Source organism: Hippocampus guttulatus, chromosome 16, assembly GCF_054856545.1.
Source record: "Hippocampus guttulatus isolate MCC_2025c chromosome 16, RoL_Hgut_1.0, whole genome shotgun sequence".
Taxonomy (NCBI): domain Eukaryota; kingdom Metazoa; phylum Chordata; class Actinopteri; order Syngnathiformes; family Syngnathidae; genus Hippocampus; species Hippocampus guttulatus.
In genome coordinates this window covers 4,974,561-4,999,371 of record NC_141276.1, presented here as the reverse complement: position 1 = coordinate 4,999,371, position 24,811 = coordinate 4,974,561, and the positions used below count along the sequence as shown (strand labels likewise).

The window sequence follows — 24,811 nt, the reverse complement described above, 5'->3', positions numbered from 1 at the left end:
AATTTCCGGTTTTACGCAATGACGTCTTCATGAATACTTTGCCAATCAACCAAAACTTAAAAGCACTGGTCAAACATCATATCCAACGGAATTAGTCGATATTCACTTTTGTTTAGTTTACGCAAGCTAACCAAATTTTCATTAGGTAATTCGGTCTCAATACTTCCAAGTCTGTAGAGGGCGCTGTAGGGAAAGAGTTCTGTATTGTTTACAAACTCAGCGGACAAGATGGCGGAGGCGGACAAGTTAAGAGAAGGTTCTTGCACTTTCTTGTTCAAAAAATCTAATAAGAAATTTTCTGGGAGAAAAAGAAAGGCCAGTGACAGCGATAAAGGTACCAGCGCTGAATGAAATTATATTTTTACGGTTGCAAGTAATTGTAATGTGTTAATGTGTTTCTACGTTACGATCCCATGCTCAGATGGAAACAGTGATGAAGAACTCAGCTCTGTGGTCAGAAAGGACAAGAGAAAGACGCGAGTAAACCCGATGATTCAAAAGGTATCATAATCAATTAAAGTACAACTTCTAATTAGGACCGGGGACTCTATGTGTTTTTTGTGAGGACTATTTTGTGCGTCCTCGCTGGCGTGCACTGATTGCACGTACATGACTGACAGCAGCTAGTTTAGCAAACAAACACCAAAACTTGATTAGATGTCAGAATGCAGGAAAATCTATTAAAATCAGAAATGGGATGTTTGTGGTTTTTCGGCCCATATTGCACTTCTCAGCCATACTTTTACCGGCAAATAATATATTTAATTGAAAGCACTTTTGGTTAAAACAACAAAAAAATCTCAAGATAGTAGCTTCATGTGTCATTTGTATACAGTCCAAGAAAGTGGAGAAAGAGGCTGTATCCTCAAGTGAAAGCGACGATGATAAGGACAAGAAGATAACCATTTCCTACAAGTCAACACGTTCAGCTGTGAGTTGATTTAATCACTATTAGATTTTTGATCATGATTATTAATAGCAGATAGGCACCACTCGGTATGTAATGTAGCACCACACCATTCACTTGTACTGTGCACCTACTAAAAGAAACCAGAGGGCCCAGAGGACATGGGGGCCACGGCAACGTACCAACTGGACACAGAGCGCGACAAGGACGCTCAGGCCATCTTTGAGAGGAGCCAGAAAATCCAAGAGGTAAACAACAGATCAAAATGTGCAGATATTGACTTAGCCAAGGGTGATTCAATTTATTGTCTGATTATATTTCTCATGATTGCTTCTGGATGAACCCCCCTTGTGTCCTTTCCAGGAGCTGACGGGTAAGGAGGACGATAAGATCTACCGCGGCATCAACAACTACCAGAAATTCATCAAACCCAAAGATACTACCATGGGCAATGCGTCCTCCGGCATGGTCCGGTGGGTAACCATCAACCACTAATTCGGATTGAGCAATTGGCAGCATAGGGTGGTACATGTCAAAATGTCTCCACCCTGATGTTGATGAAAATAATGGGTTAATCTGCTTTATTCTGCAGTTAAATCACTGCTTTCATATGCATAAATGTTTTGCCATGTTTTTACCAAGGGAATGGCAACATTGATGTTGCTATTGGAATATTTGCCACGCTGTCATGTTACTATTGTAAGGAGAGCACATCACTCGAGTCCGCTAAAAACAAACCAATAATAATAATCGCCCCGCCCTCCCGGTAATTGACAAACCCGTCACAGTTGCGCAGTCCTCCTGCTCATTTGTGGCTGAACTAACAGGAAAGGACCCATCCGAGCCCCGGAGCACTTGCGAGCCACGGTTAGGTGGGACTACCAGCCAGACATCTGCAAAGACTACAAGGAGACCGGATTTTGCGGCTTTGGAGGTAAATAAAATATGTAAACAGCAAGTCAGTAGGCAAGATTGTTATACCTTCGGGTTGTTTTGTCAGACAGTTGCAAGTTCCTCCACGACCGATCCGATTACAAGCACGGCTGGCAGATCGAGAGGGAATTGGAGGAGGGCAGATACGGCGCCAATGGTGAGCACGGTCACAGCTGCTGATGAAACCATTCAAACACCATTATCATGACCAAAATATTTTGTTCCGACTTAACATTGTGCTCTAGATGAGGAAAACTACGAGGTGAGCAGTGACGAGGAGGACTTGCCGTTCAAGTGTTTCATCTGCAGGGAGTCCTACAAGAATCCCATCGTCACAAAGTAGGCAGCTCTTTTGGTTTGAATTGTTTTAGTGCTTGCACACTGCAAACTCGCATTTACCTCCGCTCAGGTGCCGTCATTACTTCTGCGAGGCCTGCGCCCTTCAGCACTACCGCAAGTCCAAGCGCTGTTACGTGTGCAATACTCAGACCAACGGTGTCTTCAACCCCGCCAAGGGTGAGTCCCTCCCTCTCCCTGTGCTTCACTCGCCTGCTACTGCTGGAAGTTTGGGCCTAAAAGTAGAAATTTTTTCATCCTCAAAAAGCCTTTTTTCAAATTCAATTGTCACCGGGGTTTTTTTAAATCAAAGATGTCCCCCCCCGTCTTCACCTATTGTGCATCACACAAAAAGTGAATGTAACTCAGTAAGATGCAGTCACATTGTTTTTCCTACAGTAGAAAGAATATGCATTATATTTCTGTCTCCATGTGTTGCTGCCGTTTGTATTCAAAATTGAAAAAAGATACAAGTCAATTAATTACCGACCACCTGCACATGTTTCATGTTTCTTTCAGACTTGCTGGCCAAGATAGAAAAACGCAAAGCCGCTTCGGACCTGCCGCCATCCGACGAAGAGGAAGACTGAAATTGACTCCACCTTTTCCCCCTGTTTGTGTGTACAATGTGAATAAAGTTATATTTTTTAGCAAGTGGAAACATTGCTTTTATTGTCAAATCTGTAACATTCATGCACAGGAGCCAGTAAATGAACATGCAAGCGTGTGGGTTGAGTGCGAGGTAGAGTATCTTTTGTACAAGGCCTGAGAGGAAAAGGAGGCCATTTTAAGACAACGACAAGCGACGTCAAAGGAAGTGAAACAGCGACCGGCTCGTCACCTCCAAGCAAAGCAACGTCTATTTATTTACACACGGACACGGCTCGTCCCTGTCCGCCGACGTCAGAAGTCCCAGTCGTCCACATCCAGGTGGCTGAGGTCCGACTCGAGGCTGGCCAGCCTGGACGGTGATGGCTGCAGCTGCGAGCTTTCGCCACTGCCAATGGGCGACGCGGGCCTCAGCAGCTCGGGCAGCGCCTCGGAGGTACGCCGTTTGATCTGAGAGATACGGGCACACAATCCTTGTGAAAACGGGGTGGGGCAAAAATGGGTACAATATACACTCACTCAATTTGACTCGATTGACATATGTTTTCATTCATGCGAAAAACCTTTCCGTCTTCATTCCCACTTCCCCATCTCATTCAAAATTGCCTTCACTCCCCTCTTTCAAGAGCTATCGTGTTCCCCGTGGCCTACAATGTCAGAATAGATTCCTGTGTCATACACACCTGTTTAAAAAATGGATGACCTATGAGAGCGGAGGCAGAGGGTCTAAATGAAAAAAAAAAAGTTGTCAGTTTTATAAGCAGTTTTATTGCTGACATTCACACTACCTCTTCTCCGGGTCCCTCTGAAGACACAACTCGACAAAGGCGTGAAAGTGCGGCGAGAAACTGCGATTGTACGGGTGTGCAGACGAGGAGGAGGGAGCTGGTTCGCCGTTGGAGTGGCGGACTCCGCCAACGCTGCCGCCTCCTCCCAGCCCTTCGCAGATGCCCGAGTCTGCGCCGGAGCGCGAAGGCTTCATGGAGAGCTCCTCCGGCGGGATAGTGGTGGTGTCCAGCAAGCACGGCACTGTCCCGTTTAGCTTCTCCAGCAGCATCTGAGCAAGGGGTGGGATGGGGGGGTTGAGTTTGAGTCCTTCGTGAGATGTCCAAAATCAGGTGGCTGCAATATCCACTTACTTGTGTAGCTGGCATGTCCTTAAAGGGAACGTGTCCGTTAGCTAGCTCACATGCTGTGATGCCCAGGCTGTAGATGTCTGAGCGAAAGTCATAGCCCTGTAGGTTCTAGAAGGGGGACAAAAAAAAAAACCACACCTGAAAACAATTAGAGTTACGTAGTCACTCACTGAACGGAAAGTGAGATTTCGCCGTACCTGTTGCAGCACCTCGGGGCTGAGCCACGGCAGCATCTTGACGCTGTTCTGCGGGAAGTCATGCACCACCTTGGCCCGCTGGCCGTGTCGGATCAAGCTGAAGATGCTGCGAAGGCCAGACATGCGCACCTGGCCGTCAGCGGCAATCAGCACGTGGCTGGCCTTCACGCTCCTGCGCGTGACACAAAATCAATACCTTGTTCCATGAACTAAATTTACTCCAGCATGCACCATCTTTATCAATACAGTATCTCTTGTTTTGGATTTGAGTTGAATTTCTTTTCACACCTCTTCAGTGCTGATTTTTGTTTGTATTATGTCGGTTGCACATTAATTATTTGTGCGAATGCAGATCTGTGAATATTGCTGCTGCCACAACTTACTTTTCCTCATGAGATTAATATATAATCCATCTATCCATCCAAGTACCTGTGCACATATCCCATTTGGTGGATGTACTCCAGGGCTTTGAGGATGCCCAGTAGGATGTACGCGATGGTGAGCTCACTCATTCCGTCAGGAAAATATGTGCTGACAAGCTCTCTGGCTGAGCCTAGGGGGAGCGGAAAAACCCCCAATAATGTTAAGTATGACTTGTGAGCATAAAATGTACAGTGATTGGTATCGACGCACACGCATCTCACCATACGCCATTAACGGAGTGATGACCCACAGCTCGTTCTCGGCGATGAAGACACTTTTATAGGGCAAAATGCTGGGGTGGTGAAACAACTTGGACACGTGCAGCTCGGCCTGCGGGAGCGACATTAAGCAGCGAAAGACGCGAGGGGTTGTCTCTTTTGAGTTCATTCCTTGAGAGGAGATTTGTCTCGATCAGATGACGACTTTCAGATTGATGCCGACCTGCAGGTACGCGACCATGTCGTTCGTGCATGACTCCAGGTCGATGCGTCGTATGGCCACGTGCTCCCCAGTGGGTCTGTATTGGGCCCGGTTGACCGTCATCAGGCGGTCCAGGCCTTGACCTGTTCAAGAGACAAAGTGATGAAAAAGTGATGAAAAACCTGGAGGCATCCATACAATTACGGCACAGTATGGACCTGTTTAGAGTTTATGGATTTTCCGTCTCCGCGGCAGAGCTTGATTCCTATCAAACTCGGATGGTGCGGGTTGACTGTATTAACGAAACGTGGGGAAGGAGCCTACCGATCACAGCGAGCAGCTGATAGGCGCTGCTGTCGGGGAGGAAGCTGCCCATGGTGTCTCGACGTGGGAGGGACGTCACGCTTTCCCTACTGTCCTCATGGGCCTGGACAAAGACGCAAGAAAGGACACATGGAAGTTGAACTTGGCATGACAGCATTGATTTAACAAGGACCAAAAGACACCCAATTCCCAGTTTGTTCCTAATATGCTCTGACTTATCCGTGTCAAACTAATTAGTCACCATTTATTATGTTCTCCTCGCCATTTCGGGAGATGTCACAGAGCACGATTGTGTGGCAACTGAATAAGCGGGCTTTTCCTAAATCATTTCTGACAGATGTAGGACATGTGCAGGTGTGTTTTAAAAGATGTCCGATCCGCTGCTCGTGGTAATTCACATACAAGACCCTGAATCAAGAAAAGCTGTGTTCCAAAGCTTTCCACAATCAAGACACTTTTAAACACATTTGAAAAAAAACTGCAGACATAAAATATATAGAAAATACTGTGTTTTGTCATATCTGTGCACATGCATGTGCCTTTAAGAGGCGGAGCAAGGTGAGGTTGGGGTGTGATGCAAGAACGTGTCTGTGGCCAACAAGTGAGTGGCTGACTGTCTTTTACTGTTTTTCTGGCCCTTCAAAAAACAGCTGATAGCTGCATCGACCGTTGCTCTCCTTTCCCATTCACGGGAACAGTACTCTAAGTATAAGGTGCAAAAAAACAAAACAAAACATAAAAAGCTATGTATCAAGGACATAAAAATGATAATCCACAAAACAGGTGAACGCTGAAGTGGATAATGCAGATTTTATCAACATGGAGTGTCCTCAGTGTGTGAACAAGGTGTCAAAACCCACAATTCCATTCGTACTATCAACAGCAAGTTATCACCATAACACATCTTTGCAACAACATACTGCGAAGCGGTAAAACATGAATTTGCGTGAAGAATCCGCCGTGTCACTGTTTCCAAGGTGATGTACAGAACAAAAGAATCCCGGTACAATGTTGTAACCTGTGGAGGTGGGGCGACGAGAAGAGACTGACAATCCAAGGTGACATTCTTCAGGCGGGCGTCGCCATGCATTGCCACAGCGGAACACGCCATCCAACTCCCAAAAGCCGCACGGCATGAGTGAACACCCGGGACTAACATGCGCCCTATGTGATCTCCAAACAAGCTGCCATTTTGGAATGCTTTTTAATAGTACTCGATCGAAATAAAGAGAAAGGCTGGGCAAATTGGCCTGATCTAATTTTCGCAACGTAATCATTTTTTTCCCCTGATTGCTTATTGAAAACAAAAAATGATCACCGGTACATGACTCAAAACAAGCTTTGCTTTGTTTTTCCCTTTCTGAAAGAGAAGTCTCCATAGTTGATGCTTGATCAATAGGAACGCATGTGAGCACCTGGTGTGATCTTCCTGCAGTGAGTTGACTTAATACGAAGCACGTTGTTTGCCAACGCCGGGCAAACACGGAGCAGTTACTCATGCATACTGAATAAGTGTGACGACATATGTGGTCGGTGGGCTTCCACACACAGCGATGAACCTGTGCGCACACACGCGCCATGCACGCGCACGACAGGCACGGTGGGGCGTGGCGATGCGGTGACAGGACACTTACTTCCCCGTGACAGAGTTCCTGAGATTGCTCTGTGGTAGAAAGACTGCATCAGTGACATGAAGACATCAACACACATCAACACCATCTTCTTGACTAGTTTAGGGGACCACCTCCACGGAGCCTTCAAAGAGGGTATTGGCCACTGAGCTGGCAAAGCGATGAGTGCGACTGTATTGAACATTAAAGGCTCAGTTACACAAATCACCGTGGTCAAAGTGACATTCTCAACTTAGGATATGGGTGCCCTTCCCTGACCGTGCACAATGACTGCACCTGGCCAAATAGTTACACGTATGTACCCCAACCGTGACAAAATATTAAAGCGCCTAAATGTACAAGGAAGTATTTTTTGTTCATTGGATCCTTAGGAGTTATTATACAACAATGACTGTTGGGCCTCACCTCCAAACAACTCCAAATCCCGCAGGCTCTCCACACTCAATTTCTCAGACACCCAACGCTGACAGACAGAAGGTTACAATTTACGGACAAACAGGGAGAAAAAGAGGAAAGACGATTGAAGCATGAATGAAGACAACTTCCACAGTAATCACATCTGCGATGAATGACTCACAACACTCACAAAGGCAGCTTGTACAACCCTCTCAATTGAATGACTAGACTAAACAAGATTCAAATCTATTTCACTGAGAGCATAATGGCAAATAGGTGGATAGGACTTACAAGAAAAGACATTGATCCCTTTGTTTCATCTAATCTTGAAACCAAGTCCAGGGAATACCTATGAAAGCACATGTAAACGTTCAGTTGTCATGGTGAAGTGCACTGGCAAGCGATGCTAACACCCGTTGAACTGACGTTAGCTAGACTCGCTCACGACTTTTCATTCATACATAATCCCCCATGATGCGATGTATTTAACGTGTTCACTTACCGTTTAAACCATACAATGTGAGGAACGACAAAGATTTGACAAAAATTTTACATTAACACAAGTAAACAAGCTTGCCATCCTCGGGGCACCACCGAGAGCTAACTGTTGGTGTCGCTCATGACAAACGTCATACATTAGGAGGGAGCAAAACTGGACGCGCAGATGACGTAGGCGTTATTCCTCCGCTGTAAATACAATTCAAGGGCTTCTTTTTGGGACATCAGCCAACAGGTAAAGTAGGGATATTATGGCTTCCGTGTTAAATTGAAAGTGTAATATGTTATTTTTGTGTGAAATGCACATTATTGTGTCACGCCACATGCATGTAGAAACCATGCGCACGCTCTTAACGGCCTCAGTTCGTGGCCTGTCGAGCAAGCTAATGCTAATGCTAAAACGTCGTCATCGCGCTTTCGCTATATTGATTATTCTTATATTTTAAATGCCCACGATGCAAATATTTTCCGGGTTTTGGATAGTATTTGTTATTATTTACGATGCAAAGATTTAGACGTACCTTTGTCAAGCAAGTGATTCATCGCACCTCCATTTTAAAATAAAAATCTGCACCTAAACAAATCTCTTTTTATAGGGGAGTTGGGTTTATTTGAAATGTGATACGAACATGTGTCCAGAATGTCGCTGGAGCAAAGACTTGTGATTAAATAGGTCAATTTAACATACTAATTCTGGGATATCCACACTGGACATTTCATTAGGTACCCCTAGGTTGTTAAAATGGCGTCCAATTAAAGATAATTTAAAAAACATTTGAATATAGCAATAATTGTACTGTTGCCACTCACAAGGGTTTATGGTCAAAGATCTATTGCTGCCGATACATAGCAGTGTTCATAATGGCCTGTATCAATTGTTTAGACCCAATTGTAAACACCCAACTATGATACTAAAATGTGATCAGCTGTTACATGCGGACCTTTCTCTACGTAACCTTGACTAGTTTATCATGGTCATGTTCGTGAAATGAGGCAAATTATTTTTGGGGTGGTTTTATGTTTAGTTTTTTTTCCACAGCAAGGCAATGAATTGGAATAAAGGTGGTCCCGGTGTGAAGCGTGGCTTTGGCTTTGGGGGCTTTTCCCTCGGAGGCGGGAAAAAAGAAGAATCATCACTCCCCCAGAAATCCCACGGGTCGTTCAAGCCACCGGGATCAAGTGGCAGCGGCTATGGGAAGGGCCAATTGCCATCTTTCTACAAAATCGGTACCAAAAGAGGCAATTTTGACGAGGAGAATGCGTGAGTGTTCCCTCCCGGGTAGCAGAAAACACACATGAAAAGAAGTACAGAAATAAAATTGACAAGCTTTTCCCAACAAGGTACTTTGAGGACGACGAGGAGGAGTCCAGCAGCAACGTGGACCTGCCGTACATCCCGGCAGAAAATTCACCCACACGGCTGCAGATGAAGTCTGGCGGCGGCTCAGACAGCGATGACGATCCCCTTGACGCCTTTATGGCTGAGGTTGAAGTAAGCGTGATTCAGTCTTTATTAACGTTCTGTTCTGGGGCAGGGTAAATCGTCAGTTTTATCGATTAATTAGAGTTGATGTGCCAGATTTTTAATTGAGCAATCATTTTAAATTTTCGGCCTTACCACCCAGTCGTGTTTTGTCTAGCCGTCTAATTGAAAAATGTCTTCTTTCCCAGAACCAAGCGGCAAAGGACATTAAGAAAATCGAGGAAAAGTCGGCCAAGTAAGCCTATCTTGAGTTTTTTCTGACAGTCTTACGTAGGTGTTTAAATTGAGTGCTTGAGCAAGAAGGAAAATGCCCACAATTCAAATAGATTGTTGTGTGGCACAAAAAAAGTGATATGCCAGCATTTCCTTTCTGCTTTTATGGCTTCTGTAGTACGGAAGAGCATTAGGGTCGCACTGAAAATATAATAAAGTAACAATATTGCGAGAATTATATTAAGATCTTATGATAATATAGTTTTTCTTGTAATATCTCGTAGCCTTGTTCTCCTCGCGTAAGATTATTTTGTAAAATAACACTTTCATTCTCCTAACATATGACATAAGGCTTGTAAAATTACGACCGCATGAACGTGATGGCTCGATTCTCAGTTCAAACTTATAGCATTACTTTTTTCTTGTAATATTACAACTTCATAATCCTAGTATTTATTTTGCTCACATTCCTGCTTTATTTTTGCGCTGTATTGAGTACTTTTTCTCATTACAATTCTATATTCTCATGATTGATGACATGAGATTCTCTTAAAATTGCAAATCTTGTATTGTTATGTAAAACTCCAACTTGTACTTGGGTCATTGAACTCAAATTTTAATTTCCAGTGTGGCCTTAAGACTCCTTTGTACGGTAGTTAGCATACTATCAGGTAAACACAGTGAGCCACATGCTCACACGGGTGTGAGGGGGGTGGGGCGGGTCTCTCTTGGGTGTATGAACGAGCCGCAGGGAAGTGTTTTTTTTCTCCGCTTGTCATTTCAGGGGTATTCGCGATGACATTGAAGAAGAAGATGAACAAGTGAGTAGTGAGACCTTCGCAATACTTGAACCATTTGATCGCATCTCTTTGTCGATTGAGAAAACATCCCCCCTCTCCTTCTTTGCTGTACAGGCAACATGTAGGTTGTATTGGATATTCACCGTGCTTATTCTTGTCTTTTTTTTTTCTGTGCAGACAACAAAGCATGTTTAAGTGTTAATTAAGCTCAGAAGGATCATTCCACAATATTGACTGACAAAATTCGATGTCATTCCTTATTATTGTCGGTTCAGTTTTAGACATGCGCTGTTGTGCTTTCTGCAGGAGGCCTACTTCCGCTACATGGCCGAGAACCCCACCGCCGGCCTGACGCCAGAAGAGGAGGAGGAGAACGTGGAATATGACAGCGATGGCAACCCCATTGCCCCCGTCACCAAGAAAATCATAATGCCCCTGCCTCCTATTGACCACTCTGAGGTATCGCAACGTAATCCCTCTGATATCACAGCCCAAATGTTCAATTCCGGTTAGAAGCGAGATTCAGTCGACCGCTGCCACCGCCAAGCTGTACCAGTCAAGCATAAATACAGTATACATATTATGTTTTATAATGATAGCTATTGTATATTTCAGACTGCAAGTTGATTCAGCAGTCGAAAAAAAAAAAAAAAAAAAGCATCACGAAGAAGAAAAACATATAGTTCGCTCCAGAGTATACGTTGCTGGGGGAAATTCATTGCACGCTCTGCAATACCTTGTTGCAGCTTTGTATACATTTGTTGCAAGTTGCTGGAGTTAAATGATGACAAAGAAGAATTTGGAGGAAATTAGCACCCGTCTTTTCATACAGATTTTCACCTATTGCCTGTAAGTCCGGAACGTAATTCTAACGATAAATGCAATGAAATAACGCGTGTTAAGTGTTAATCTAGCGTCAATCATGAAATGGTTTTTAAAAATCTGAATATAGAATTGGCGCCCCTCCATAGATTGATTACCCGCCGTTTGAGAAAAACTTCTACAATGAGCACGAGGAGCTGAACAGCCTGACAGGAACTCAAGTGGTCGAACTACGGCAGAAGCTCAACTTGCGAGTAAGTATTCATATAATCTTGTAACGGGCCATATACTGCAAATGTCATTTCCCCAAAGCACTGATCCTGAATTCTAATGTTTCAGGTGTCTGGCGCCGCTCCGCCTAAACCATGTACGAGCTTCGCCCACTTCAGCTTTGACGAGCAGCTGATGCATCAGATCCGCAAGTCCGAGTATACTCAGCCCACTCCCATCCAGTGCCAGGTTTAGCGAAATCCTCACAAGTATGTCAAGAAAAGTGAAAACACGTTTGATGAGGTGTTTTCTGGGTTTCTCTGTAGGGCGTGCCAATTGCTCTGTCGGGTCGCGACATGATAGGCATCGCGAAAACCGGCAGTGGCAAAACAGCGGCATTTATCTGGCCCATGTTAGTGCACATCATGGACCAGAAGGAGCTGGAGCCCGGGGACGGGCCCATTGCCGTCATCGTGTGCCCCACCAGGGAGCTCTGTCAGCAGGTACGGCGTGCTTAGGGGTTGGGCGGTTCGAGCAGGGTCATGGATTCCACGTGTATTCAAGCCGGGTTTAGCTTTTGCTGGCTAAGGTTTTAGATCTGGCGTGGCGTTTCAAGCAAAGTTTGGGTTTCCAATTCTTCCTCGTTTTGCAGATCCACGCTGAATGCAAGCGCTTCGGCAAAGCGTACTCTCTGCGCTCAGTGGCGGTGTACGGAGGAGGCAGCATGTGGGAGCAGGCCAAAGCTCTGCAGGAAGGCGCAGAGATTGTGGTGTGCACCCCGGTAAAGAAAAACAACATTCATCCCAACCTACCCACTCAAAAAAATGACAACAAATTGACATGAAATTTGTGTGGGGGGGTTTTTTTGTTTATTATTATTTTTTTTTCACAGGGTCGTCTGATTGACCATGTTAAAAAGAAGGCCACATCTCTGCAGAGAGTGTCGTACCTCGTGTTTGATGAGGCAGACCGCATGTTTGACATGGGCTTTGGTGGGTTGAAGTTACAATGCAAAATACTCTACATTAAAAAAAACTCGGAAATGAAGAAGTCATACTTTTTTTTTTCCAGAGTATCAAGTTCGATCCATCGCCAGCCATGTGCGTCCTGACAGACAGAGTGAGTGCTTTTCTTTTTTTTTACTCATTCAGCATTTTTTCCCATAAACGTAATGAATACAATTCCCGCCACAGCACTTTTGTTCAGTGCCACCTTCCGGAAGAAGATCGAAAGGCTGGCCAGGGACATCCTGATGGATCCCATCCGTGTGGTGCAGGGAGACATCGGAGAGGTGCCGCAATTCATAATCAATGTCGAGCGTTATGATGGGGTCACAACAGGGTTTCGAATTTGGATGTCTAGGTAAGATTAGGGTTTCAAACAAGTGTATCAAGACAGGTTTAGGGTTTCCAATTAGCATTTAAAGACAGTGATAGGTTTTCAGATTAGGGTTTCAGCATAGGATTAGACACGGTTATGGTATCAAATTATAAATTCAAGATTTTAAAGAAAGGTTTTTCAAGTTTATGGTTTCAAGCAAATCTTGGGGTTTTTTTAGGACAAGGGTAGGGTTTTAGTATAATATACAGTACATGAAAAGAAAAAAAAGTAAACTGTCGATTTCAGTTTGGTTTTTTTGCTTAACATTTAACTAATTTTCCCAAATAAATTGGGAAAATGTACAATTGATAAATCATTATTATTTAATTCTATGTTTAATGTGTGGATCAGAATAATGTTGCCCATATGAGCTCAAACTTCCGATACATGGCTGATGTCAGACAGAATCATTCAATGAATTAAGCATTTGGTCTGCGTTACTTCAGGACCCGATTCTTAAGACGCAATCAATGGATCAACCTGTTTTATTTACTTTTTTATTTTTATTTTTTCCAGGCCAACGAGGACATTACACAGGTGGTGGAGATGCTGCTGAGCGGCACGGACAAGTGGAGTTGGCTGACGCGGCGCCTGGTGGAGTTTACGTCCAGCGGCTCTGTGCTGATCTTTGTCACGAAGAAGGCCAATTCGGAGGAACTGGCCGCCAACCTGACGCAGGAGGGCTACAGCTTGGGCTTGCTGCACGGCGACATGGACCAGAGCGAGAGGAACAAGGTCATCAGCGACTTCAAGAAGAAGAACCTGCCCGTCCTGGTGGCCACCGACGTCGCCGGTGAGTTGGCGCCATCATATTGGGAAAGTAGTCATGTTTAGTTTTTCTTGTGCCCACCTTCCCAGCACCTCATAGGCTGGAGTGTAGCTGCAACATTTTACACATTTTTTTTTTTCATCCAGATTATTTAGACTGAGGTCATTTTGTTATTTTTCTGATTTTCGACTTCCTTCTGCAGCCCGTGGTTTGGATATCCCGTCCATTCGCACAGTCGTCAACTACGATGTGGCGCGGGACATCGATACACACACGCACCGCATTGGCCGGACGGGTAGAGCTGGCGAGAAGGGCGTGGCCTATACCCTGCTGACCAACAAGGACACCACCTTTGCCGGGGACCTTGTGCGCAACCTGGAGGGTGCAAATCAGAGCGTCTCCAAAGAACTGATGGACTTGGCCCTACAGGTAAAGTAACGGTTTGGGTCAAAAATATTTGGATGAGGTTGGGAAAAAAAATTATGGTAAAATGTAAGTCAACATAGAATGTGTCATTTCTGTTTCATGGAAAAAAAATACGAAAATAATAACGCATGCATATTGTATTGAACCACTGATTTAATGCTTTCCAAGCATTTTAGCAATAGAAATGTAACTCATGTTTTTGTATTCTAAAACCTTTGTTGATTAAATAATGCATGCTAATGGCAAAAAGATTTATAATTTAATTATTTCATGTAGTCATTTTTGCTATTTACACTAAATCAATTCACACACTAAATTCAGCTGACGTAATACTTTTGGAGATAACTTTTTACATTGTGTTCTTTTTTTAAATTCTAGAATCCATGGTTTAGGAAGTCCAGATTCAAAGGCGGTAAAGGAAAGAAGCTGAACATCGGCGGAGGAGGACTTGGTTACAAAGAGAGACCAGGATTGGGCGCTGACACCTCTGTGAGTTTTTATATACTGGTTCACAATTATATTTTATATTGCTGGGATTCACAACCAAGACACTTTTGTGTTTGCAATTGTACATTAAAGAAAAGCAACAGAAATCAACACATGCGCTCACATGTTGTTAAACGAGACCATATCTGTATGGGCAGGAAATCCTCGGATTTTGATGAGGCGTGTGATAAACAAATAAATCTTAAATTTAAAAAATGGAACAAAACTGGCATTTGTTGACTTTGCAGGATCGCAGCAGCACTAGCAGCGTGTTGGCTTCTTTGAGTAGCTATGACAAACCCAGTAGCGGGGCCATGGGAGACCGCATATCTGCCATGAGGCAAGCCTTCCAGGTACAGTTTTAACTTTTTTTTTTTTTTTCTTGTGCTGTAAACCCGGGATCATAAATTTGTTTTCATCATTAGGGTTACCCTGAGTGGGCGTATATTGAATTACTAGCGGTGTAGTGTCACACCAAAACAAAAATCCCAAGGGTGTAAATTAACTCATTCACTCCCAAAGATGTTTTTAAACGTTTTTTTCAGACTTGGTCTAGAATTTGCTGGTGCTGAATGAATGACAGTTTTGTACAGTAAGAGAACATGCAAAATAAACTGCTTTTGTTTTGTTTCTCAGTGAACGGATTTGCAGAGGCTCACTGAATTACTGCTCCAGCATTTGGTTATCATTTTTATGATGGATAACTACTTTTAACCTGTCGTCAAGGAACAATAATGGCAAACAACAGCGGCGGCTGCATCAGTCCAGCGGGACTTGTGTTTGACACCCGTGCTGTAGACTACCGCATCATTTATTTTGATCTTTTTACACACAATTTGTCAATGATTTCATCTTCCCAGGCTCAGTACAAGAGTCACTTTGTGGCAGCGTCCGGCAACCCGCCCAAGCTCAGCGCCAAGTCCAGTAGCTCGTCCGGCTGGACCAGCGCCGGCAGCCTGAGCTCTGTGCCCACCGAGTCGCCCAGCGGCGCAGAGCGGGCCCAGGCCGTCGCCGCCTCTTTCGTCCTGCCAGGCTTTACCAGCGCCGGATCCCTAAGCACCGTGTCCACCGTACAGAGCAGCGTCCCGACGCCCTCGCGGGAACGCAGCGATCGTGATCGAGAAAGGGACCGCAGCGATCGTGATCGAGAAAGGGACCGCAGCAGCCACAACAGCGACAGCCGTGACAGCCGTAACGGCGATGAAGGCAGGCGGGACAAAGAGGACAGAAGGAGCGATAGGGATAGAGGAGACGATAGCTTCGCTGTCCCCGAGCCGCCAAAACGTAGAAGGAGTAGGTGGGACAACTAATGGTGAAAACATTGCAGACAAATGCAGCTACTGTACAAAACCCATCAAGACCGCTTTGTCCGCAGCATCCAGCAATAGTATGGAGCCCCAGGCATGACCTCGGGAGGGGAAACATTTAATTGTGGCCACGAAACAGCTCTGAAAAAAAATTGACACTCTGCCCCCAATAAAATAAAACACTGGATTTTTCCTTAGTATTTTCACAATTTTTCATCTTGAATGAATGCGCTGAGTGACAGTGCTTGTGTTTGGAATCGTGTGAGTGCTTTATAGAATGAAACAAAAATTATCATATTCCTATTAGATTCAGATTGAGAAAACTTTATTTATCCCCGTCTGGCAATTAGGACTTAACAGGCACACTCTGCACAAGAAACATGAAAAACAATGACGAACATGGGATACAGTGCAAAGGGCCGTTAGATGGCAAAAGCAGAGAAATTAACCTTTTGTCTGCAGGTTATATCTATATTGTTCCCAGAATGATTCCCCCCATGCCCTGTTTTGCGGCTCCTTCCATACGATACATTTTATTCACATCAGTTCATGTTGTTGCCCCCCCCCCCTACAACTGGACTGCTGGTATGTCCTTCATTTCTTTAGAAAGCAATGCAATCTTTTTGGTTAATAATACAGAAAAAAAGTGCTCTGTGACAATGTCAAACATGCTTGTTGTTTTTCTTCTATTTGAGTTGTAGTGAAGAAGTGCCTTCCCCTGGCATGAATCTCTTCTGTATGCTCTAGACTGCTTTTTCTCATGTTCATTAATTCATTCATACAAAAATGTTTTGATTATTAAAGACTTTTGAAAGCATACTGTTTTTTTATTATCAAACATTGAATATCTTCATTACACTGGAAAGACATGCAAATTGTGTCGCATGGCTTTTGAAGAGGTGGATCATTGCACTGCAATAATATTATACCAACTGATTTTACCTCGGCATTAAAATGGATGAGTGGTTTGGGTCACAGTTCTGATGGTGTGCATTCCGTTTTGGAGTTGGCACAGGTTTTTTCCACATGGGCCTACTCCCGCTTCCATGACATCCCCCAAAACATGCACGAGAGGCTCACTGCAACCAAACACTGTTTGTATCTCAATTTTTGTTCGCAAGTCAGGGGAAAAAAATGAGACGAGCGAAAATTGTAAACTCGGGTCACTCGCATCTCAAGGTACCGCTGCAACGTGCGTTCGAATTGGTTCGAGGGCGTCTTTCAGTTCAGTCTTCACAGTGGGCCGTCATAACTTTCAGCAGCGATAAAATGAACACGATCGAAATACGTAAATACTTTAATTTGGAGTTTATTAAACAGGGTGTATTCAGATATATCATACGTGATTGTTTGAAATATACCATATAGTTTGAGTTATAAAGTCATTACGGCCATATGACGTTTGCGTTTTCTGATTCCCGTCAACGCCTCTCAAGGAGAATCGAGCCAATGGCGTGCGACCTCCTGCTCGTGGGGGAGAAGAAAAAGACTGGCTATTGAGATCCGAGAGAGGAAGACGCATAGACACTCCACCGGCATCATTGTTGACCAAAAGCCACCGAGAGCGCCGAATTGAGAACACGCTTACCGGCAAGTGTTTCCAGTGTAAGACGCCCAGATGGTGAGTGCACGGCGCAACCAGCAAACCGAGTCCGTTCTCCGACTGCCCTCGCCCCTCTCCCTCCCCGCGACGCTGCCTTTATGCTTAACCGAGGTGAGGCGAGGGGGAGATGCTCGATGCTAACCGTTTATTTTGGAAAAATCAGATGTCCCTTTCCTATAATTAAAACGTTTTAATGTAATCGTCGAAATTAGCTAGTTCCCAGGCCAAATAAAAACCTATATCAGGTCGTTTAAATCCACTGTGAATTTTGGATTTAATGCTCAGTGTTCCTCTCCATAAGACGAGTCGTCCTCTTCCCGTCGGCACTGTTTAGGAAATGGCATTGTATCAAGTGTTTGTTGTAATACCAGTTCCACACACAATGTAAGCAGATGTGTTGTAACAATCTGACCCGCTTGCCTTTACATTGCACACTGCACACAAAACAATGCACTTTTCTGTCCACAACAGAACACATCGCGACGTACACTTGCACAGGCGCCCAATAAGCGCTCGAAATTGATTGACATTATGTCATTTTAATTATGCACTAATTATTGTGGTTGTGTGTGTGTGGTAGAACTGGAACGCTTTTTCCAATAACTTGGCCCTGAAAGAGCAAATCGCTGCAGTTGCAAACCTCTTCTAGTATTAGAAAATGAATGCACAACTCTACCTCTGGTTGTGACAGTTGCAGGCTGTGCATTTAGGACCTAACCCTTTTCAAATCGACTTCATCCATCCTTTAATACCACCACCACCACTACTATTTCGTAGTATTCTCATTATAGAGTGGCCTTCTTATTGTGGGCACCCTAAGGTACACCCATGCAATAAAAATGCTGTCTAATGAGTATCATGATATTACACATGTGTGAGGTGGATTATTACCTTGGTAAAAGAGATGTGCAGACTACCACAGATTTGGATTTTTATATCAAAGTGTATGGTCCCATTCTTGGATGGTGGGAAGAGGGCAGTAAGGACTGTCTATTCTCCTCAAAACATTTGGTATCGAATTTGTTTAATGACACCACGTTTGCCAATCAGCTATTAGCTTTGCAGTACATGGCATGAGTTGAAATGCTGCACATACTTTCCCATTTTTACCCTGTTGTTTGAGTCACTTTTTAAATACTGTACACTATGTGATTGTTTGCGCCACTCCAGTATCTCGTCAAAAGTAGGAGGGCACAAATCAAAGGACGACACAGGACATGTCACAATATGTGAGAAGATGAACACAAATTTCAACATGACTTTCATCTTGGCTACTTTTGTGTCATCTGATTTTGGCATAAAGGAAGTTAAATGTAAGATTCTTTCGGAGTTCATTCATTGACAACTTTTGCATCGCTATACAGGCATATGATTCATAATATTTTGGTGCAATTCTTTAATCCGTGGCCTTGGAAGGCATTTTACTTGTATTTGCACATTCACAGGCTGGGACTTGTTTTCAAGAATTCCACACCTGGGGGAGACTTACTCTGTTTCGGTTGTGAAATAGTCCTGCTGCACATGCTCAACACGGGGCACTTTTCAGAAGCAGGTTTTTTTTGCGTTTAACACAGTGGAGTCGCTATTCTATCCTCGATTGACATTACGATGTTTTAATGGGGAGTAAAGTAGGTTTGCATCGCTATTATCTTCCGTTTTAAAAATAGCATCCAACGTCAACAGCGCTGCACGCTTGGCTGAAGTTCTATCTGAACTTTGGCAGGCTCCCCAGACAGGAAGTCGCTTCTGCAAAAATGCCGCATCACTCTTCTGGGGGGCATACAGTAAGTTGTAAAATAGTCAAGAGGAAAAAGGGAGGCAAAGATGTGATTACACTGCAGACTTGCAGTGAGAACGCAGCTAAAGATTGGACTCATTTTTAGTGGGTGTGTTTTTAGCTTCATACCAGTGGTGCTGTTGTTTCTGTGCATAGACACATTGCTGACTGGGCTTTACATGTCGAGGCCGCGATGGAATGCTGCAGTCAAACACAAGCTACATGTCATCTTCTGCGGTCGCGCTCGCATTGTTCCTTCAGGCATGTACAAATACACAAATTTGCCTGCAGACATAAATCTAACCCAATCCAATGATTCTACCTTAAAATTAGATATTTTTTAATCCTTAGAAACAACACCTTAAAGCCATTTTTAAGGTCTCAAAAATGCCACAAATGCAATAAACAACAATGCTGTATCTTGTTTGTATTGGGTTATTTCGAAGTCGTTCAAATTGTCGGAATTTAAGATTCTCAACAGTAAATATTATTCGTGTAGTTGTCCATGAAAAGGGATTGATTATCTTTTGTTTTGAATCCAAATAAAATATTGAAATTAATGATTGACATTTTTGCCTCTTGTATGTTTTGGGCTTTTACCCTAAATTGTACTGACGTGTACTCTAGGACAGTGTTTCCCAACCTTTAGTGAGCCATGGCACACATTTCACATCGTAAAAAAAATCTCACGTCACATCACTTTACCAAACGATGAACAAAAAGTGGATGCAGATATACAGGTTAACCCTGAATAATGATGTTGTTCCACTCCAGACCTGTAGGTAGCAGTCTTGTGCATTCTGCAAAGTGTCTGCCAGCCTGCTATGAAAGTGCTCCTTGTTCTGCTCAGACAAAAAGCTGCTTTATTTCTATTCACACTCTCCTCACTGGCGTCTACCGGCAGCCGCTTTGTGGTTCCTAATTTATTGGCTGAGCAAGCACCGTAGCCGAGACTGTAGCCTAAGGAAGCCGCATGTCGTAACCACTTCCTGTCATGTATCTGCGCCTTTCATGTACATATAAGGAAACACAAGCTGGCTCCTCTCAAGTAAGGCGGCGTCACTTGACGAGCATTTCCATCTCCCGGCTACTCAGGCCATCTTGCAATTTATTAGCAAGTTAGCATTTGATCACCTCTCATTAGAAATAGTGCCTGAATCTAGGGCAAGATGTATCAACCTTTGTCTACTCATATTTGCTAAATGTTAGTGTTATGTTGCACATCGATTACACTAATCTGTCTTATGTAGAAAGTGACAGCTCTGCTTGTCTCGCTTCTCTTCCTCCTGTGGTCACACTAATTTACAGAACTTTTTTTTTTTTTGTCACATGCTGTGGACTCCCCAACCCAAACACAGGCGTATGTTCTTCCAATTACGTCTCTGGCTTTCCCGCCTGGAACTCTGCGTGAACTCTTGTCGAACTATCCACCATAGCCATGCCTGTTAATGCCGCCGTAGCCTGTAGCATCCCGTGGTGCTAATTGTCACAGCTTAACCCTGTCTGGCTTTTCTTTGGCTTAAGCTTCCCCAAAGTGCAGTGACGTAACACCTTAGGCCTAATTAGCTCGATTTTGCACTTGCACACCAGAGGTCAGGTGTCACTTGCAAAATATATCCGCCCTTTCACACAACCTGTCAAAGCAGATGGTTTCCCTTGTGGCTGTTCTGTCTGAAAGTTACTGACGGCAGAATGGAGGAAATGAAGTTGCCCTGCAGGTTTTCCCCGCTGCTGGCATAGTATCAGCAGCTGTGTGAAGTTGGACGGCAAAAGGCCGGGACGGGAGAGTGACGCTTAACACGTGACACTTTATTCTGCATCATGGTTGCTGTCTGACGGCTACTGAATACATCACACATCCTTTGGTTCTTTGGTGTGTGTGTTACGTCCATGGTTGTGTCTGTTTGCGTGTGCTACGTCCATGGTTTGTGTGTATATGCACGTCTGGAGTTTGTGTATTTGGCGGCCATAGTTGCCAAAGTGAGTTACGTACCTGGTACAGTACAAATGGACTTCTACAGTGTCATTGAAATGAAACCCCCTGTCACTTGAATAACTGACAATACTCGAGCTCGAGTCAAGTGAAATGATGATGGTACATCTCGAGTTAGATCCACACGATTGTGCACGGCTGCGGTTGTGTTCAGTATTCAGTTGAGGCCAGCAGCTTGGTGCCAAACATCCCCCTTTTGAGTCACATGAGTTTCCAGACTGGAGTAGATCCTCTCCCACGGGTTAAAAGAGGAGTCAGGAGGGCGACCGGGGCGGCCTAGTCAAGTTAAAATTGGCATAAAAGCAATAAGGGCAACATGTGAACATATTTTGAACTGATATGTCTGAAATCCTTTCTCAGGATAACCGAAACACTGAGGAGAAGCCAGTCCAGCGGTCCAAGGTAAACAAGTGTGTGTGCGCGTGTGTGTCCTTTTTGTGCTGAAACCACCCAATTGAACCGACTCTCTAAAGTGACTGTGGCGTGAGATTGAGTTCATTCTATTCGGTGTTCCACTGGTGCTCGCAGCCAAGGCTGTGTGGACGAAATAAGCTTACGTAATGAAACCAATTTAATCAGACAAGTTAAGGCCTACAGTTATTTACTCTTGTCCCACTTGGATGCTCCTCGCCATCCATCCATCCATGCTTCCATTTTTTCCAATTACAACTAGATGTATAACTTTCTTAATATTCAATTTTGTAAATTCATGCTCTACTGAAATTCATTCCATTTCATTCTCAGTAATTCCCGTCGAAGGTTTTCAGCTTTGAAAATTGCCTAGAATTTTCTATCGTTTACAGTTACAACAGACCACGTAAGAATAATCTTCGCGATGACACATGTGCTGCTTCGGCACAATTTATTAGACAAAAGACGTAACTGTATAAATCGAATATGTCTTTGGTGGAAACATTTCACTTCAGTGGTTAACGTCCACGTGCGGTTCTGTGTGCCCAGTCATTCAGCTTCAAGACTCCGAAGGAAGTGTGCTCGTCCTGCGAGAAGACGGTCTACCCCATGGAGCGGCTGGTGGCCGACAACCAGGTCTTCCATTCCACGTGCTTTTGCTGCAAGCACTGCCACACCAAGCTCAGGTAACCACATGCCACACTGACATCGTGAGCCCCCATTTCATGTTTGTATTCCCCAAAAATCGGCCGTTTTGGTGTTTCGTGTATTTGTGTGCATGTGTGTGCCTCGACCACCAGGGGGCAGTATGTTACATACATAGAATAAATGGAGATTTGTTGACGCGACTTGAAAACAATTGCAACTAGTCAGGAGTCAATACTCGTTGGTTGTGATTGGTTTTCTTCCACCCGCAGCTTGGGAAACTTTGCTGCCCTGCAAGGCGAGTTCTACTGCAAGCCTCACTTCAAGCAGCTGTTCAAGAGCAAAGGCAACTACGACGAGGGCTTCGGACGCAAGCAGCACAAAGAGCGCTGGGCCACCAAGGAGACAGAAAACATCACCAAGACGGCGTGAAAACAAAAAACGCCCCCCTAGCTTAAATTTGTTTCCTTTTTTTGTTTTTCCCCCTTCCAAATTGGCCATAACTCACACCACTGTTTTGTTCTTTAATTTTATTCCCAGCTAGTTGATTGTGACCAAAAACCTCGGCTGCGGCGAGGGGGAAACGTTACGATGCCGTAATTGTTTTGGTTCTTATTGTTGTTACTGTTATGAATGGTTTGCACCTATTTAATCATGTCAGCAGGCACACCATTTGACACACACACACTCACACTTTGGCACACACACGTACACACATGTATACACACACACACACAGACACACACTCAGGTCAACTATCCAGGCTCTTTATTGGCAGTGTCACCCAAGGATTTTATACAAAAATGTTACAATAATGAACCGCAGCGCTCCAAGCGCCTGACGGGGATCCAACAGGGTACTGTAATGTTACCTCACATCTTTTATTTTACTTAATTTTTTAATTAAGTAAAAAAATTTTTGTTTGATTTGCATTTTTTCTTTCTTTTTTTTTTAAGTGTCGACTGTCTTTATTGCATGTGGTCGGTACGAGTGGGTCCCAACGGCCTTCATTTCAACCACTGGATCAGCCTTTGTCATAATTTTAAATTTTGGTTCCATGCACTTGGATTGCTTGTTATGTGAATTTATCTGTACATAGCGGTGTTTTTTTGTGATTCGTGAATACCCCTCCCCGACTTCCCACCAATTGCTCCGAGCCACCGAAAACACCCACACATTTGTGCCATCTGTCACTTGAATCATTCCAATCATGTGAAAATCCTTTCTGTTACCCTTCCCCAACCCAGTGTTTGCCAACCTTTTCAATAGAAAAATCACACAGCTCACCACCCAAATGTCACAAAATGCAGGTGGTAGTGTAAGCATTTAATGTTTCTGCACGTCAGTATACATGGCTGGCATAGAAAGGTGAACAAGATCCTGGCCTCACCCGTTGGCACCTGGACCTATTCCTTCATGAAGTGATGCCCCTCCCTAAAATGAGTCGTGCATGCTGCATGTGACAAACGGTTCAGAGCGCCCCCTGCTGCTGACACGTGTGCTCGTCTGAAGAATAGTTAACCGTATGAATTTTTAAAAATGCCTTTTTTGTCAAAGTTGCCTCCGTGTGCGATCTCCATTTCGATTGATCGCCAATTGAATAGGATTTTAATATCTTGTAAAAATAAAAACGCATTTTAGGGACATGAGTGACACTTGAATGACTCGGTTGATTTTTGTTACTGTGAATCGAGCATGCTGCGACCAATAAAACAGATTGATAGTTGCATTTTTTTAAGAGAAGCCTTAGAACAGTCCATATTCTGATCATGCCTTTTCCAAAAGCAGACTACTCACTCCACATTCCCCCCTCAACAAGCAGCCCCTATCACGCCTCCACAAAATAATGTATAACCTCTAACTCTGCTGTTACATAAGTTTGTATGTGTGTGAGATGACTTTTTAATCCTTGAATGCTTTAAAATCAACATTTATGTGGAAAATGTCTTGTTTTGTTTGTTGGTTGTCAGTTGCCAAGGTACAACATCTGTGAACGTCACTCTGGTCAGGTGATTGACGCAAGTTTAAAAAAATGAAAATTGTTAAATTGTCCTCTCGGCTTTTTATCTTTGAAACGTATGGCTCTTTTTGACCATGTGATTTTTATTATTTTTTTCCATTACGCACATTTGACCTGTGGTTTGAGGTGGCCTTAAAACAAGAACGCTCAGACTGTACTTTGCAGTCTTCTTTCTTTTCCCTTGTTTTTATTTAACTTTCTATTACATTTAAAGCGCCCCTCATTCTTCGCTCGATGTTTTGAACATTTGTCATGTTTTTCTTTCCTTTTTTTTACATGCTTTTGGAGAAAAATAAAAAATGCTGGTGTTGATTTGTTAATTTCACAATGGCCTATAATTGAGGGTTATGACATCGCACATTTACAATTTAAAATGTGTACTTTCTCTTACCGGTAATTAGTATGAATTGACAAAACTAATCTCAACACATTTTAACTAAATCACTTGGTATTTATGCCGTTTGATTTTCCGAGTGCCCATCAAGACAACATAAGTAGAGCAAATGAATGCATATACAGTATTTTACAAACGAAGTACAGTACTGTATTGATTGATTTCTGAGTATTAAGACGACGCTTATGGAGGACTGAAAGTGCCAAAATTAACTATACCATTAAATGTTTCATTGATAAATGAAACAATTGAAAAGTTAAAT

At 43.7% G+C, this 24,811-nt stretch overlaps 4 protein-coding genes across 12 annotated transcripts; 3 read left to right on the top strand and 1 right to left on the bottom strand.

The window, feature by feature from the left end:
- The first annotated feature begins 74 nt into the window (after positions 1-74).
- Positions 75-2,837, top strand: rnf113a (ring finger protein 113A). Its single transcript, XM_086132335.1, has 10 exons — positions 75-334; positions 422-501; positions 836-931; positions 1,048-1,155; positions 1,271-1,380; positions 1,735-1,841; positions 1,908-1,997; positions 2,086-2,179; positions 2,250-2,356; positions 2,696-2,837. The coding sequence occupies exons 1-10, from the start codon at positions 229-231 to the stop codon at positions 2,764-2,766; spliced, it is 969 nt and encodes a 322-aa protein (XP_085988461.1). The 5' UTR covers positions 75-228; the 3' UTR covers positions 2,767-2,837.
- On the bottom strand, positions 2,831-7,940 carry strada (STE20 related adaptor alpha). 6 transcript variants are annotated; one of them, XM_086132328.1, is made up of 13 exons: positions 7,815-7,940; positions 7,604-7,661; positions 7,322-7,379; positions 6,920-6,948; positions 5,286-5,388; positions 4,983-5,104; positions 4,763-4,871; positions 4,548-4,671; positions 4,119-4,290; positions 3,925-4,029; positions 3,574-3,842; positions 3,469-3,511; positions 2,831-3,235 (listed from the first exon to the last, which is right to left on the bottom strand). In XM_086132328.1, the coding sequence occupies exons 2-13, from the start codon at positions 7,613-7,615 to the stop codon at positions 3,080-3,082; spliced, it is 1,302 nt and encodes a 433-aa protein (XP_085988454.1). In that variant the 5' UTR covers positions 7,616-7,661; positions 7,815-7,940; the 3' UTR covers positions 2,831-3,079. The 6 variants fall into 6 exon arrangements, with proteins under 6 accessions (XP_085988454.1, XP_085988455.1, XP_085988459.1 ...); XM_086132329.1 differs by having other exon boundaries at positions 4,119-4,224; XM_086132333.1 differs by lacking the exon at positions 3,469-3,511.
- Positions 7,941-7,953: 13 nt separating this feature from the next.
- ddx42 (DEAD (Asp-Glu-Ala-Asp) box helicase 42) lies at positions 7,954-16,523 on the top strand. 4 transcript variants are annotated; one of them, XM_086132323.1, is made up of 18 exons: positions 7,954-8,045; positions 8,850-9,071; positions 9,152-9,302; positions 9,482-9,528; positions 10,291-10,327; positions 10,613-10,765; positions 11,278-11,382; positions 11,468-11,587; positions 11,665-11,841; positions 11,991-12,119; positions 12,231-12,330; positions 12,410-12,457; positions 12,532-12,629; positions 13,235-13,511; positions 13,690-13,916; positions 14,292-14,402; positions 14,648-14,752; positions 15,260-16,523. In XM_086132323.1, exons 2-18 carry the CDS (start codon positions 8,857-8,859, stop codon positions 15,707-15,709), a joined length of 2,550 nt encoding a protein of 849 aa, XP_085988449.1. In that variant the 5' UTR covers positions 7,954-8,045; positions 8,850-8,856; the 3' UTR covers positions 15,710-16,523. The 4 variants fall into 4 exon arrangements, with proteins under 4 accessions (XP_085988449.1, XP_085988450.1, XP_085988452.1 ...); XM_086132324.1 differs by having other exon boundaries at positions 7,958-8,045; positions 8,836-9,071; XM_086132326.1 differs by lacking the exons at positions 7,954-8,045; positions 8,850-9,071; positions 10,291-10,327 and having other exon boundaries at positions 9,206-9,302.
- Positions 16,524-17,187: 664 nt separating this feature from the next.
- On the top strand, positions 17,188-24,475 carry limd2 (LIM domain containing 2). The gene is made up of 4 exons (XM_086133885.1): positions 17,188-17,327; positions 21,440-21,481; positions 22,040-22,176; positions 22,408-24,475. Exons 1-4 carry the CDS (start codon positions 17,325-17,327, stop codon positions 22,565-22,567), a joined length of 342 nt encoding a protein of 113 aa, XP_085990011.1. The 5' UTR covers positions 17,188-17,324; the 3' UTR covers positions 22,568-24,475.
- Positions 24,476-24,811: the final 336 nt, after the last annotated feature.

Coding starts and splice junctions, on each gene's coding strand:
- ddx42 (XM_086132323.1), top strand. CDS start 8,857: ATGAATTGGAATAAAGGTGGTCCCGGTGTGAAGCGTGGCTTTGGCTTT. Junction 11,383..11,467: donor GGCAGAAGCTCAACTTGCGA/GTAAGTATTCAT, acceptor CTAATGTTTCAG/GTGTCTGGCGCCGCTCCGCC. Junction 12,331..12,409: donor CATGTTTGACATGGGCTTTG/GTGGGTTGAAGT, acceptor TTTTTTTTCCAG/AGTATCAAGTTCGATCCATC.
- limd2 (XM_086133885.1), top strand. Junction 21,482..22,039: donor AGCCAGTCCAGCGGTCCAAG/GTAAACAAGTGT, acceptor CTGTGTGCCCAG/TCATTCAGCTTCAAGACTCC. Junction 22,177..22,407: donor CACTGCCACACCAAGCTCAG/GTAACCACATGC, acceptor TTCCACCCGCAG/CTTGGGAAACTTTGCTGCCC.
- strada (XM_086132328.1), bottom strand. Junction 5,105..5,285: donor TCAGCTGCTCGCTGTGATCG/GTAGGCTCCTTC, acceptor TCTCTTGAACAG/GTCAAGGCCTGGACCGCCTG. Junction 4,872..4,982: donor ACATGGTCGCGTACCTGCAG/GTCGGCATCAAT, acceptor TCGCTCCCGCAG/GCCGAGCTGCACGTGTCCAA.
- rnf113a (XM_086132335.1), top strand. CDS start 229: ATGGCGGAGGCGGACAAGTTAAGAGAAGGTTCTTGCACTTTCTTGTTC. Junction 335..421: donor GGCCAGTGACAGCGATAAAG/GTACCAGCGCTG, acceptor TCCCATGCTCAG/ATGGAAACAGTGATGAAGAA. Junction 2,180..2,249: donor AAGAATCCCATCGTCACAAA/GTAGGCAGCTCT, acceptor ACCTCCGCTCAG/GTGCCGTCATTACTTCTGCG.